Source organism: Danio rerio, chromosome 6, assembly GCF_052040795.2.
Source record: "Danio rerio strain M-AB ecotype USA chromosome 6, GRCz13ab, whole genome shotgun sequence".
Lineage (NCBI taxonomy): Eukaryota > Metazoa > Chordata > Actinopteri > Cypriniformes > Danionidae > Danio > Danio rerio.
Genome location: NC_141026.1, coordinates 19,860,001 through 19,876,667, shown reverse-complemented (window position 1 = coordinate 19,876,667; position 16,667 = coordinate 19,860,001). Strand labels below are relative to the sequence as shown.

Sequence of the window (16,667 nt, the reverse complement as noted above, 5' to 3'; positions counted from 1 at the left end):
GGATAAAGAATGAGCCTCCTCCATTCAGCCTCTTTACTTTCTTTTTACTTTACTTTTACTCTTTACTTTCATGTAGTAAGGAAATGGTGGAAACTCACTCCACTGAAGACATCCATTAGCCTACATATTTAATTTCATTTGTTATTCTTTCAAAACTATTTCTAAATTCAGTTCTAATTTCCATAAAACAAACAAAAGAACATTAATAACAAAGTGTGGTCAACAAAGTGTGTGAGATATCCAAACAGATGTCCTATGCTTATGGCTGATAGTGATCCATACGCAGAGTTTTCCCGTTGGACCGGTCTGCTTTTTAGCCGTGAGGGCTGGTTTTCCTAGCTGCCTGGGCAGGTAGGATTTTCATTGAGTGAATATAAGAATTCAAATAATTAATATTATTATTAATGAATATTACACCTGCTCAATGAAAAATGCCGTAGGACAATTAATTAAATCAGATGGTTCACTACATTAATAAATCTGACTTATAAATGTTCTCAATTTATAAAGCAGCTGTTTCCTTAAACAAGACAACAGCACTTGGAGGCGCTCAAGCACAAAACTGTCTTGCGAGCGCACATTAAAGAAGATGCCCAGAGGCGATATGAATGTGGAGCTGCTTATTGCTCTGGTGAACAATAATCATTTCTTCATTGCTAGTGCTGGTGCTGGAGCTGCTACTTGAACCATCCATAACAACAAACGTGTCAACTTTGTCTTCTTCTTCTGTGTTACAAGCGGGTGTCAGAAGCTTAAATTGTGTTGCGCCATCTAATGTCAAGGAGGGATTTTGCATACTTTGCTCGACGCCAGTGTAAATTGGGTTTGAATCCGGAAAATCGTCTCGTAAAACGCTAACAATAAACGCAAATGAAAAGCGCCCCGGTTTGTACGAGCCTTAAGGCTTGAAACTCCAGGGCTGAAAAGAAGTCCCACTCCGGTCCTGTGCATGTCTCCAGCACCCGACAGATGGAGAAATCTAAACTTGTTTTTATTAAAACAAATATAAATATGCATATAATAAATAATACTGCTAATAAATAATAATAATTATAATAATAACATTATATAAATGCAAAAAAAAAAGCCCCCCAACAGGAAGAAGGCATGGAGGTAGTGATTTTTATATCTATGTAGTAAATAAAACATTTTGAAACATTTTGATCCTTTATTTTTTTCATATGCAAATGTATTTTTGTATTGATGCACAACCCTTGACTATTAAGCAATGTGTATAAGCATATGAAATTGAATAGACGCACAAATAACATACTCTGCTGTGGACTTTAGACCGTTCGAGGTTACAGAAGTAACCCTTCGTTCCCCGAGGAAGGGAACGGAAGTGCTATACAGTGGATTTGATTTTGAAAATCCACGTATGGGAGGTTTCGGTTCAGAAGCCGCTTGTCTGAAAGAGTATTGAACGGGCCAATGAATGCAATGAATTGGCAGCGTAAGCTTGCACAGGTGTGCTTCATTGCCAATTATCCCAGCATATAAGCACACCTGGAGCGAGCAAACGCCATCCTTTTAAGCTGAAGAGACTTTTAACAGCTAAGGGACAGTCATTATGGCGACGGAGTATAGCACTTCCGTTCCCCTCCTCGGGGAACGAAGGGTTACTTCTGTAACCTCGAACGTTCCCCTTCGGTTGGGGAACTTCAGTGCTATACAGTGAATTTGATTTTGAAAATCCACGTATGGGAGAACTATGGATAGCGCCATAATGACTGCACCTTACCAACGCCCCCGATGAGGGGATAGTCAAGCAAGCGTGACGCACCCACATCATGGGAGGCGCGGTCCTCCAACGTGTCCCTGGCCCTAATTTATCTTACTACAACAGAAGTTTTACGGATTTAGATATATTTTTTGGGAAGTCGTGAGCGTCTAGATAATTCTAGGAAATACGACGTTGGAAAGCGTGCAATCCCGATAGGGAGGACGCTGCGGAGGCCATCCGCTACCCAAGGGGGGAATAGATGGCAGAATTTACATATGGACGAGCCCTAAGAAGAGGGAAGACACGGGTCCACCAAGGGGGGGACTTAACCGTGTATAAGCATATGGGATCGCCTAGTGGGGATCACGCATAGCAGGCACCTATACCCAAAACGCGGGCTGACCAGCGGGCAGACCAACAACGTAGTGGGCCATCAGGTGACTGTCAGTGCTGGGGGCCACGGAGGAATCTGCAGGGCTCACCTGACGGGGAACTTTACTGACAGATAAAAAGGCACACGTACCTCCGTGTTGGAGAGAATGGCGCAGCAAGCGTGTTTCAACACCCTACTGAGTTGTTTCCTCAATCAGCAAAGGGTTACCTAATACCCTTGAGGAAACCGGCTCCACTCGCAGATTGTAAAACCTTGCAAATGTGTTGGGTGTCGTCCAGCCCGCAGCTCTACAGATGTCTGTTAAAGAGGCGCCGCGTACGTGCGCCCGAGAGGACGCGAAGCTCCGAGTGGAGTGCGCACGCACTCTCGGGGGATGCCGCTCACCTCGGCTCTGATAAGCGAGAGAATGGCATCCACAATCCAGTGGGAAAACTTCATTTCGATACAGCACTTCCCTGCTGCCGACCGCCATAACAGACGAAGAGCTGCTCAGATGATCTAAACTCTAAGTGCGGTCTGGATAATACGCAAGACGCGAACTGGACAATAAAGAAAGGGCTGGGTCTGCCTACTCCGGGGGCAGCGCTTGCAGGCTCACTACCTGGTATTAAAACGGAGTGGTAGGAACCTTGGGCACATATCGCATGGGGGGTCTCAGAACGTGAGAGAAAACCAGCCCAATTATAGGCACGAGTCACTGACCGAAAAAATGCCTCCGGGTCCTCGACCCTCTAATCGATATCAACGCGACCAGCAGAGCTGTCTTCAGGGACAGAAAGATACTGAGTCGAGGATCGAAGGGATCTACGGCTCGTGTAACAAGGGCAAGATCCTAAGAGGGCATGAGAGGGGGCGGGGTGGATTAATTCACCTAGCGCCCCTGAGGAACTGGATGATGAGGTTATGCGTTCCCACGGTGCTGCCAGCCACCGCGTCATGACAGCGAATATGGCAGCCACGTAACCTTGAGTGTGGAGGGCGACAGCCTGCTCTTCAGCTTCTCTCGGCATAAAGAAAGCACAATGCTGATTTGGCAAATTACGGGGGTCTTCTCTGCGAGAGATGCACCATTCAGTGAAAAGACTCCACTTCAGGGCATAGGCGCGCTCGGGGAGGGGGCTCTAGCCCGAGTGACGGTAATAGCCACCGCAATCGGAGGTTACCTAAGTCTTCCTCGCGTCTAAGGACCTCCAAAGATCGGCGAGGGTGCCAGATGGTGCCCTCTCCCTGAGAGAGTAGGTGCTCTCTCGAAGGGAACTGCCAGGGGAGGGCTATCGCGAGGAGGGAGAGCTCTGACATCCAGGTCCGAGCCAGAGGGGCACAACCAGCAACCTGTTCCTTGTCCTCCCTGACCTTGCACAGTAACTGCGTGAGCAGGCTCACTGGGGGAAACGCGTATTTGCGCATGCCCCGAGGCCAGCTGTAAGCCAGTGCATCTGTGCCGAGAGCACTCGGTCAGGGAAAAGAACAACTGGCAATGAGCGATCTCGGGGGAAGCAACAGATTGATCTGGGCTTCCCCGAATTGCGCCCATATCAGCTGAACAGACTCGGGGTGGAGTCTCCATTCTCCAGGACGTAAGGCTGCCGTGAGAGCGCATCGGATGCACGGTTGAGCTTGCCTGAATATGAATGGCGTGCAGCGATTTCAGCCGCGGATGACTCCTGAGGAGCAGATGGCGGGCGAGCTGAGACATGCGGCGAGATCGCATACCCCCCATGCGGTTGATATTCGCAGCCACCGCCGTACTGTCCGTCCTGACCAGCATGTGTTGCCGCTCTAGCACCGGAAAAAGACGGTGGAGATCGAGGAACATTGCCAACAGCTCCAGGCGATATGCCAATGCAACTGGGTACCTTTCCAGGTCCGCAGCCGCATGCCCACAATGTTCAGCCCCCCAGCCTGTGTTGGAAGCGTCTGTTAAAACAACGACAAGACTGGACGTCTGTCCTAGAGGCACTCAGGCCTGTAGGAACGAGGGGTCGCTCCAAGGGCTGAGGGCGCGGCGACACAGCGCAGTAACAGAGACTCGGTGTGCGCGCGCGTGCCATGCACGTCTGTGGACTCGATCGTGAGGCCAGTGCTGATGTGGTCTCATATAGAGTAATCCGAGCGGTGTGAAGCGGCTGCGGATGCCATATGCCCCAGGAGCCTCTGAAATAGTTTCAGTGGGACCACTATTTTACTGTCGAGCTCTCTCAGATAGTACAGCATCAGCTGAGTGCGCTCTCCGGAGAGGCGCGCTGCCATGGTGACCGAGTCCAGATCCTCTGCACGTGGGCGAGTTTGCTCTTTTCTCGGTTGACCTGATACCCCAACAGGTGGAAGTGCCGGAGCACTTTGTCTCTGTGCATAATCAATTGCTCCGAGAGTGGGCAAAAATCATCCAGTCGTCAAGAAAATTGAGTATGTGGATGCCTGCGAGCTGAAGGGGCGCTAAGGCACCCTCCGCGGGTTTGGTGAGGACCCGCGGAGACAGAGAGAGCCCGAAGGGGAGGGTTTTGTATTGCCAAGCTCGACCTTCAAACACAAACCGCAGAAACTGACGGTGGCGAGGAAGAGTGGAGACATGGAAATTCGTGTCCATCAGGTCTAATGCTGCAGACCAACCCAGAGGACGAACGCACCGGAGGATGCGCTTCTGCGTGAGCATTCTGAATGGCAGCTTGTGCAGACAGCGGTTCAAAACGTGCAGATCTAGGATTGGCGGTCACCGCTCTTTTGGGCACGATGAAGTGTGGGCTGTAAAACCCGCTCTCCATCTCGGCTGGAGGGAGCGGCTTGATTGCATCCTTTGCCAGGAGGACAGCAATCTCCTCTCGCAAGACAGGGGCAGCAGGGTATCTGCACATTTTTTAACAGAAAATTTAAGACCTTTTAAGACCTTTTTAAGTCCTCTAAAATGAAAATTTAAGACTTTACCTAAAAAAAAAAAAACAGGAAAATGTTCAGTGTGAACACAGAATGATGTGGTGAAGTATGGCGGCAAATCTATGGCGGCAAATCAATGGCAATATAAATCGAGCGCAGCGGTGATGTTTGCGCGCGAGGAGAAGTGAACCGTGAGCAGATTACTTGGTTGACTTGGTTTACTTGTTATCTCTAACGCTATTGGCCTTTCCGGAAGTTAGCCGGGATTGGACGCAAGTTAAAAGATCATGCCGTTAAATATATATACAATTTGCAAGTTATAATCATAAGAAACTTTCTGAGAACTTTATGAACTTTATGAGGATTCAATCTCGAGAAACAGTCAAATAATATCCAAAATAATGACTTGCATTCTTGTAACATGACTTTCTGAACCCATTTGATTTGTCCGTGCAGCACTTGTCTGGTTTGTTGTATTTTACTTCATTATTAACCACAACAGCAGTGCTCATTATTACACTTGGGGATGATCTTTCTAGGAAATATTGTCTTCAGAAGAGTTTATTTGCGTTTTAGATCTTTATAGATAATTATAATTAATTTATCTTTATAGATAATTGTTAACATTGTTTGTAATATAGATCAGTGTAAAATATATATATCTATATATATTATATATATTTTTCAATCTCATTTTTAGTTAATGATTGAATAACCTGCATATAAAGACTTCAATCAAAAATGATTGCCCCAATTAAACATAAAAAATACAGTGACAGACATTCAGATGGGTTTTTATCGCCACCGATTGAGCAACAATTTAATTTCTACAATCTTCGTTTGGCTTTACTCACTATCCATTACATCATTCCACTTCAGAGGCATACAAAAACTACTTTCTATACGACAGGCCCACATCTTAAAGGTCACATATGCAGTTGAAGTCAAAATTAGTAGCCCACTTTTTTCTTGTTTTATTTCGGCAAGAATAAAAGCTGTTTTAATTTTTTAAAACCCATTTTAAGGTCCATATTATTACCCTCTTTAACCTATTTATTTTTTTCGAAAGTCTACAGAACAAACCATCGTTATACAATAACTTGCCCAATTACCCTGCCTAGTTAACCTAGTTAAGCCTTTAAATGTCACTCTAAGCTGTATAGAAGTGTCTTGAAGAATATCTAGTCTAATATTATTTACTATCATAATGGCAAAGATAATATAAATCAGTTATTAGAAATGAGTTATTAAAACTATTATGTTTAGAAATGTGTTGAAAAAAATATTCTCTCCGTTAAAAAAAAATTAGGATAAAAATAAACAGGGGGCTATTAATTCAGGCGGGCTAATAATTCTGACTTTAACTGTATAGTGGAATAACAGACTAATGGCAATATATTTACTATAAACCTTTGTACTTTATGCACTGCATGCATGTATAGCCTATTTTGTATACTATTGTCCATCCAATTTATTCTGACTTGTTCTTCACAGAAAATGAGTCAAGGACAATGAATCTTAGAAAAAAAAAAGATTTTTGTAAATTTGAACACATTTAGTTTGAGTTCAGTTTAAATGTAGGTGCTAAACTTCATCAAATGGTTCAAAACACATTTAAAGTCTGAATTATTCGTCCTGATTTAATAGCCCATGTATATTTTCCCCAATTTCTGTTTAATGGAGAGATCTTTTGCCACATGGTATAACTCTCTCTTTCTCTCCCAAGTAATAAAGTTTGTTACAGAAATATATCTCATTATTTTGATATGTCATTATATGGCATTATTATGAGATTAATTATTACAAAAAATATCTCATTATTGAAAGTAAGTCTCCACCTATTATTACTGAGAAAGTAAGTCTATGTTTCACACTGTGACATTATGATAAGATTTCCTATATAATTTTATTTAACGGGGAAACTAGCTTACCTGCGTCCAATCCCGGCTAACTTCTGGAAAGGTAGAGTAGCCAATAGCGTTAGAGATAACAAGAAAACCAAGTCCCGCCCTAGGACTCACAAAAATCTAAACTGTTTCGCGCGAGCAGAGAGAAGAACCAGCGAGCGAGCGGAGAGAACTGATCGCGCGCGCGCTGTAGGCATGACCTCGCTCGCGAGAGCGTACATCGTGCGCACAGATGATGATGTGCACGCGCGGGACTTGTTTTCTCGCGCTGGATCAGTTGACCGCACGCGTGAAGATCCCCTGTGTGCTCGCGAGCTGTAATTTTCTCGCGTGTAGACTTGTAATCTGCTCACGGTTCACTTCTCCTCACGCGCAAACATCACCGCTGCGCTCGATTTATATTGGCATTGATTTGCCGCCATAAGACGAGTCGGACATGATGTTTAAGATCCCACATGAAATTTAAGACCTCCTTATGGAAAATTACAGAATTTAAGACATTTTCAGACCTTAAAAATCGAAAATTTTATTTAAGACATTTTAAGACTTTTTAAGGACCCGCGGGGACCCTGGGGCAGACAGGGGGCTGACCCTGGTGAATACACACCCGTGACTTGGGGGGCCGTTTCGCAAAACTGAATCGCATAGCCGAGTCTGATTGTGCGTATGAGCCACCGCGAAGAGCTGGCCCACGCTAACCAGCAAGGCAGAGCTCTCTCTAATGGACTCATCCCTACAATCGCTGACGTACCAGCAGTGGGGCAGCGCGGAGTGGGTGTGCTGAACCGGGAAGCGCGCGGGTCCCACGGAAGAGCTGGAGGTAAGGGATTTGCTCTCACTCCGCTCCCGAGCTTCGGTGGGGGGGCTCGAGGGGTGGGAGAAAGGAGACCATCCTCCCAGCGCTCGTGAGCCACTGGCGAAACGCACCGAATCTGCAAGCTAGAAAGCATAGCGTCCCAGACTGGCAGATTTCGGGCTGTCACATCCGGGGAAGTGGAAAAGTGCTCTTTCATGATGTTTTCATGGCAGTAAAAAGTGCCGTTGGAAATGGGGCCCCGCCCTCCAGCGGGGAAAGAGCAAGTTCCCTCTTCTCCAGATGGCCTGTCCTGGCGTTCTGGGCAGGGGGGCTGCCTGCTTCCGAGGTGCTCGACGCGCTCGCTTCGCCAGAGGGGAAGTCAAGAAAGCAGACTTTGTCGACTTTGTGCATATCAGCTGGGGGTGGCGCTCCTGGATCACTAGTGTGGACATCGTCCTCCCCAATGCACACGCAGCGGACTTAGTAGTCCGAAGAGCTAAGTCGGCGAGGGTGCGAAGCTCATAAGCCTGGATTGGACCCACCCTCGTGCAGCTCGGCCAGCGCCTGCGCTTGGTAGCGCTGGTAGGTGGCTATCGCATGCAGGGCGGAAGCAGCCTGGCCCGCAGCCTTGTAAGCTCTAGCTCCGAGGGAGGCAGATAACTTACAGGCTTTGGATGGAAGACGAGGCGGACCCCGCCGAGAAGAGGCGCCGCGCGGATTAACTGCCATCGCGCACTCAACCTGAGGAATCGCCACATACCCCCTGGCCGTTCCACCGTCAAGAGTGGTGGGGGTGGAGGGACACGCAGCACGAGCAGAAAAAAGTGCCCTTCAAGACCGCGTGAGCCTACTGTGCACCTCTGGGAAGAAGGGGACGCCCCTCTAGTCGGTCCGAAGCAGCCCGGGAAAGTTTTAGGATCCGTTTTGACAGCGCTCACCTGCCCGGAAGGGGCGAGCGGGTCTGGATCATCATCGGTCAATGAAAGCCCACCCTCCGATGCCGCGGTGGACAACTGGACGTCTGTCATCGAGCGTAAGGGCTACCATCTGTTAGACGGATCGCTTCCCCCGCCCGAAGCTTGGATGGAGCACTTGGAGGAGCAGGAGGTCCGCGGGCCCGTGGGCGACAGATTATCTCTCGCTGAAACCCTCAGATCTGCCCGAGTGCTCGCTGCAGAGCAGGGGACAACTGGGGTGGTTTGCCCTTTTGAAAAGGCTAGCCGCGATCTTTACTGCGCAACAGTCATGGCATCGCAATGACGACATGAACTACCCGCGAGCAGCGCATTAACATGCTGGACCCCCCAGGCATGCAACGCAGTGCCCGTGCTCATCATCCGAGGACAGGAAACCACCGCATCCAGAAACGCTCAGTCGGAGCACCGTCCTAAAGACGTGCTGCACGACTGTGTTGCTCTCTTTGTGAAGTTGCAACTTTATGCGCACTGCTCTGGAGGACCGGACCCAAAGAACGCCAGGCAAGGGAGAAACCCAGCTCGACCGTCTGCCGCTGCGTGTACACACTCTGGACCGGGAGAATGCTCTCGTTCGCTCGGAATCGCTGGATCACAGCAAGAGGAACCCTCATCGACTCGATCGAAGTCTCTGAAGCGAAAAGGATGGCGTTTGCTCGCTCCAGGTGTGCTTATATGCTGGGATAATTGGCAATGAAGCACACCTGTGCAAGCTTACGCTGCCAATTCATTGCATTCATTGGCCCGTTCAATACTTTTTCAGACAAGCGGCTTCTGAACCGAAACCTCCCATACGTGGATTTTCAAAATCAAATCCACTGTATAGCACTGAAGTTCCCCAACCAAAGGGGAACAGCTTTTACTTGGCCAACAGTGCAGTCTATATCAGTTTCTCCGAATAGCAACATGCCAACAATGTGCCCTAACACATCTAGCACACCCTTGAGTCTACAAAGTGGCACAAATGGAGTTGCTATTTTAAACAATGTGGTGCAAAACGTGAAAATCAGGGTTGTGCCGGTCTGAAAATAGCAACAAATCATGGCAAACACGTCTTGTGCCTTATTGCACTGGGTGTATGACAGGGCCCATTGTCAGTCAAGTCATTTAAATTATCTGTCCTCCCATTATTTTGTTTGGTCTCCAGAATAGTAATAAAATGGAAGGCAATCAAAACAAAACTTTTAATTATAAGCTTGCCCCCTTAACTTCCAGTGTTCTAAACCTGTCTCCTTGGACTGTTTCCACCTTTTCATATTCCACTTCTTCTGCAGATTGGAGATGGTCATGGGACTTAATCACTCTTTCTGTCATTGTTTGATTTTGTTTTAAATGAAAATTCCTTTTCATTTTGTGTTTCAGCCCTTTGTCACCTGATCCTGACAATTTGGGAGTATTTTTAAATTGCATAAGTGGGATTTAGTGATGTCAGCAAATGAGAGCCAGTGTCAGTATTCACAAATATGCAAAGATAAGTGTAAGGTTTACCTCAGTAAGCAGGAAGGAGACTGCAGCAAAAGCAAAAGACCATCCATATTTATAACTGAAATAAGCTTCATTTGTTTTGGTTCTGTTCAGCATCTCATCATTAATGCTGGATATATACAGAACCAGACCAACCACGAGGGACAGACCTGTATCAGACATAAAATAAATATTAGCCAGAGAAAACAAAGAAGGGAGAGAGTTAAAGTGGCAAATACATACAGTTGAAGTCAGAATTATTAGCCCCCCTTTTAAATTTTTAAAAAAAATATTTTTTAAACTATGTTTAACAGAGCAAGGACATTTTTCACAGCATGTCTGATAATATTTTTTCTTCTGTTGTTTTTTCAGCTAGAATAAAGCAGTTATTAATTTTTTAGACACCATTTTAAGGACAAAATTATCAGCCTCTTTAAGCTATTTTTTCCCGACTGTCTACAGAACAAGCTATCATTATAAAATAACTTGCCTAATTACCCTAACCTGCCTAGTTAACCTAATTAACCTAGTTAAGCCTTTAAATGTCACTTCAAGCTTTATAGAAGTGTCTTGAAAAATATCTAGTCAAATATTATTTACTCTTATCATGGCAAAGATAAAATAAATCAGTTATTAGAAATGAGTTATTAAAACTATTATGTTTAGAAATATGTTGAAAAAATCTTCTCTCTGTTAATCAGAAATTAGGGAAAAAAATAAACGGGGTCTGATAATTCTGACATCAACTGTATATTCACAAAATGTTTTAAAATGGTTAACATTTCAGTTTTTAGCATTTACGTATTATAGTATATTATTTAATTACGTATATTTTGTACTCTGAAAGATATCATAAAGCAGGGGTAACTACATTTGGTCCTTGAGGGCCGGTGTCCTGCAGAGTTTAGTTCCAACCTCAGATAGACACACCTGAAACTATTTAAGCTCTTTCTATTATAAATATACAGGACACCGGACCTCCAGGACCGAGTTTGGGCGACCCTGCTATATAACCATTTAATTCCTACAAGATGTATATACTGAAACATGTGAGCTCTTAAACTCACACATTTTATTGATTTAAACCAACACCTACCTGACAGGATAAAGAAGATTCCAGAGATGAAGGCCAGAATAGTGCGTTGAGGGCGAATATGTCCAATATTACTCAGCACAAATCCAATGAACATGAAGAATAGACTGACCAATGGGAAAGGAGTAGCGGAACGGATCATTTCTGAAAACAAATCCAAACAAATAATTTATTTTAATGGATTCCTGATCATTCAATAACCGCTTTAAAATGTGTAATCCCACATGCGAACAAAATTAAAAATGTCAGATTTACGATAGTTTTGCTTTCTCTTGCAAAATTCACTTCAATGGTCTTTTTAGAGAGATGCACAAAAGTAGGTAAATTAATAATTTAATTTGATGGGATAATATTTTATTTAGTCAGCATATTGTTATTGCAAAACACATTTTGTCAAATGATCAGGAGACTGCTGTTGAGCTTATTACACAGTTCAACAAATAAATATCTGGAAATATTGGTTTAAGTTTTCAGTGCATCTTATTATTTTACCTTATTTTACTTTATGGCCTCCACTTAAAACAGTGTACATGTAAAAAAATTACGAAGCTATTGGCTAGCACCTAGACAAATGCTGGAATGATGCTGCATAATAATAAAAAGACATAGGATGGCGCCAGTTTTGTTTGGTTTAAGGAAAAATAAGCATGCCTCTTGACAAAATGATGACGGCAGCATTTATATATTTATGTATACTCTCCAATTTGTTCATTAAACATATATACAGCTTATATTGTACAGATCAATGCAAGCAATAAATTGGCTGTTAGGAGTAATAAAATGTTAATGATTTTGTACATTAAGAGGCTAATGAAGTAATAAACAGCAGCTTCTCTATACATAAATGTGTTATATTTTTTACCCAAAATAAAAAAAAAAATGATGAAATGCCAGCTTCACTGTTAACAACACTATACAGTACACAACAATGGTGAGCTAATCATAAAAGTTCAGCAACTATAGTGAGCTAATCATTTTTCATTGGACCAAGTGAAAAAAATCACTAGGTCCAAGGCCCAGAGATGCTCATGAAGCATTAACACCCAGAGGGGATAAACCTCATGTGGCTGACACTTTATACATCAATTGCTATTCCTTCCCCACTCTACACTGGCAACAAACAAAACAGTATCCTGAGGACAAAAAAAAAAAAAAAAAAGCTGATGACATGTAATGCAGACAGACTTTTATTTGTACAGCCACTCTGTTACGTCACAGGACTGCTGTCTGCCACTAGAATTGGGTTTGTTATTATGCATGCTCCAGACACTGGTCACACTGGGACATGGCAAAACCCAGATGGAGTGTCGACATTCCTACATTCCAATTTTCCTTTTTGTATCTATTGAAAAAATAGCTTTCTAAATTAGTTTTACTTTATTAACCTAAAATGTTTCACATTTCTGAATTAATTTCATTCATTCGTTTTCTTTTAGTCTCTTTATTAATCCGGACTCACCACAGCAGGATAAACGGCCGACATATCCAGTATGTTTTACGCAGCGGATGTCCTTCTTGCTGCAACCCATTTCTGGGAAACATCCATAAACTATCATTCACACTCATACACTACGGACAATTTAACCTACCCAATTCACCTGTACCGCATGTCTTTGGACTGTGGGGGAAACCGGAGCACCCAGAGATAACCCACGATAATGCAAGGAGAACATGCAAACTCTACACAGAAACGCCAACTGACCTAGCCGAGGCTCGAATCAGCGACTTTCTTGATGTGAGGCTACAGCACTACCTACTGCAGCACTGCGTCTCCCCTCTGAATTAATTTATCAATTAAAAACGGCTCTCTTTTAGCATTAATTTAGTGTACTAGAATGTTCTGCATTTTATTTAATTGTGATCATTTTGGCTCTTGTGCCCCCCTTTTAAAAGATTTAGAAATTATTTTGCATGTGAAATGAGTATGACTAAGTAAACAATTGAATGAATGTATGTATGCAATAAGATAATGATTGCTGGTACTCTGACATTCTCAGTTGTTTAGAGGCCTCTGACACAGTGACACACATAGATAAATCAAGTCAAACAACTAATGGTCACATTTTTATATTGCATTTTATGCGTTTATACATTTTTTATTATACTGAGACAGAATGAACTGAGTCAGCCTAAATCCTAAACTGTTTAAACAAACTACCTACAAATTACAGTATTCTGACAAGTAAGTTTAAGTAGTTAATAATTAAACTATATCTATTTAAATTAATTGACAACATTTTTGGAGTACTTTAATTTTTTTAAATTGTTACTTAATTAATTAGAAAACTATTTAAACTATGATCATTTCAGCAATATTACCCATTAAACATTTGTGTAGTTGTGTCTGTTTTTGAGGTTAATTGACATTGCAAACCAAACAGATCAATATATCAGATTTAAGTAGAGAACTTAAACTGAAAACCTTAAAGCATGTTTAAACTATATTTCATAGTGCAATGCATGTAGTGCAGAAATAATTATTACATTATTGTAGCAAAAGCATATAAACATTCACAAAAAAAAAAAAGAGATGGAAACTGTCACTCACTCAGAACGCTGGCTGTAGACTCTGATGTCATCTGAACATTCATGGGCATCACATATTCTATGGTGAAGCAGCGTCCCTTTTCATCTCCTAAAAAAGAAATAAAGAATTCAGGAAAGACAGCAAAAAAAATTATATTATCACACTCATCATGACATTATACAATTTTTACTACATTTTTTTAAACAAAAGAAGAGAACATAGAATACGCAGTAAAAACAACTAATGAAAATATTAAAAGTTGTTATTAAATAATACAAAGACAGAAATGGTGTGTTTGTATTATCTATTTAATACTGTTAATCATAGTTTATTTGATACTATCAATAGGACTATTAATAGAATTATTTAATTACAGTCAGCATGTCTGCTGAATCGAATGGTTTAAAGGTTTGTAGGTCAAAGATTTTGCTTTGTAACATTTTTAGAAACAAGGTCACTCAATAACCATTTAGACCTGTATGGATGTGGCCTCGGTGCAAAATACTGTTATATAATCCATTAAGAACAGAAACTGTTTGTTTGTATGATCTAATGAATAAAACAAACTTCAAAATGGCAAGAAGAATATTCACTGTTTTTGCAATAACAATACGCTAGTGTTTAAAAGTTTGGGCTTGGTCAATTTTGTCAATATTTTTTAAAGAATTATTTTATGCTCCCACGACTGCATTAATGGACAAAATAATAACTGAATTAAATAATTAATGTTTTCTTTTGTATTTTAATATAACAATGCATTCATGGAATTGCAAAGCTGTTTTATTAAAAGTTTATTTTTGAGTGTGTGCCTTTCTATTATAAAAAGAGAAAAGAGGACGATACCTGATTTACCAGTTGGTAACACTGTCCCCGAAGCTGTTGACTCTAAACAAAAAAAAGAAACTGAAATCACTTGTTTTTATATATCTCCATGGTATCATTACTGACCTGTTCAGCATGCTATTTGTGATGTAAGGTCAAAGTAGGGTGCAGTGGAAAGAGGTAAAAGATCTGCATGGGAAATCTGTACCGTGTTGAAACAGGATGTTATAACTGGCCAAAAAATATGACTTATGATTTTGACCACAGTAAACAATAGTGAAAATATATATGTATAATACCATTTATCTTCTGTAAGGTTTACAAAGCATGACTTACAACAAATTGAATGCAGAATGTTTACTGTCGCATCCATCAACGACCACCTGAGGGCACTGTAGTGCATCAGGACTCAGTCAGCACTACAGCGTCCCAGAAGAACTCCATTCTCATACATGCCCCGCGCACACACCGGAACACCTACACTGACCTGTCATCACATCTGTTTTGTGTTACTGTTGATTATCTGGACTATTTATACTACCATTTCACCACAGTTTGTTATCGCGTCGTTTGTCTTCCTTGTCCGAGTATCGAGTAAGTCTAAAGCTGCGTCCCAAATGGCACACTATACACTATGCACTCATGCACTATGTACTTATGCACTTACACACTCAACAGGATAGTATATGTATGTAGTGGTGTCCCAAATGGCACACTAATGTTTTTTTACTAAGCGGAAATTCAAACCGTTTCCCTGATGACGTTTGACTGTTGCCAAATCAGTGAAATAAACGACCGAATTATCAATAATACTTGCCGTGAGTATTGCCGCATTTACCATCCGGAGGCGCTATAATCACTCTCGTAGGAGAATTTTGCTTTCACCATCCAAAATAAATAAAGTTATTCAACATGTGCGTCCGATCGCTCCGCCCCTTCCGCTACGTAAGCAAACCTGCGGTCGTTGAGTGCGTGAAGTGTCCATCATTACACACTTCATTTTAGCGGCTGAATGAGTGCATCATCCGGGTAATTAAAGTGCACTTATTATTTTGATAGTTTTCAATGTGAACACACTACTTACACTATTTATACTACAAAATGGCGTAAAATAGTGCATAAGTATGCGATTTGGGACGCAGCTCATGATTCCAAGTTTGTTATTCTGATCCTGTTCTTGTATTTTGCATTAGTCTAGTTTGTGTGTCATTTGTCTAGTCTGTGTTCTAATTAGGTTTAGTTGTTTGAGTTTGTTTTTCCTGAGCCTCGTCTCTGATTTAGTTTCTGGTTTTGTAGTTTATTTGTTACTTTGTATTCTTATCACCTTGTTGGTTGCACTGTAAATAAATAATCTGCACTTGGATCCGCACCTTTTTTGTTTCTTGTTTTGATCACGCTAAAACGTGACAGAACGACGCGATCACACAATGGATCCAGCGGATAATATTATAGTGCACCTTAAACAAGGTGATCGCTCTATTGAGCGATTTATATAAAGGAGTTTTTGCAATTAGCTGCGAAGAGCTTTCACAGTGAACTCTTGCTAATGATGTTTTTTCGGGGAGGACTTTTGGAACCAGTCCGGTCACACATGCCGCCATACGAGGATGACTGGAACCTGTATCGGTTTGTGGAGGAGGCTTTGCTAATCGCTGGCTCCCCCCTCTCTGTTGCCTTGAAGGAGGAGAACCCTCAGGAGTGAGGCCTGAGTAGATGGCAACAGAGAGGGATATTTTCGGGGCCAGCTGATTTAACTAAAGGAAAGAGGAGAGAGGCAGGACTGGAGTTACGGACTTAACCGCGTTGGGTTGCCAGAAGAATACACTTCTCAGAGCCCCTGGAGAGTCTTCTGGAGCTGTGTGAAACTTCAGCCTCTGCTCTATGCCCACAATGCCTGCCAGTGTCAGCTCCAGTTCCAGAGCAAGCTCCTTCTCCAGATGACACTGTTCTCACGTCTCAAACCACCAGACGAGGGAGGCGCAGGAAGAGGACAGCTCCAGCCCCTGAGCGCCCGCCAGTGTCGGCTCCAGCCCCAGAGCGCCCGCCAGTGTCGGCTCCAGCCCCAGAGCGCCCGCCAGTGTCGGCTCCAGCCCCAG

At 42.9% G+C, this 16,667-nt stretch overlaps 1 protein-coding gene and 1 long non-coding RNA gene across 2 annotated transcripts in view; both read right to left on the bottom strand.

The window, feature by feature from the left end:
- LOC147843476 (uncharacterized) overlaps positions 1-16,667 on the bottom strand; it is a 756,120-nt gene that overhangs the window by 324,034 nt on the left and 415,419 nt on the right. The window lies entirely within an intron of this gene.
- Positions 1-16,667, bottom strand: part of cacng5a (calcium voltage-gated channel auxiliary subunit gamma 5a) — a 60,347-nt gene that overhangs the window by 10,342 nt on the left and 33,338 nt on the right. The window contains 4 exon segments of the mRNA NM_001326562.2: positions 10,154-10,299; positions 11,226-11,366; positions 13,771-13,857; positions 14,593-14,634. Coding sequence (NP_001313491.1) covers positions 10,154-10,299; positions 11,226-11,366; positions 13,771-13,857; positions 14,593-14,634 — 416 coding nt within the window.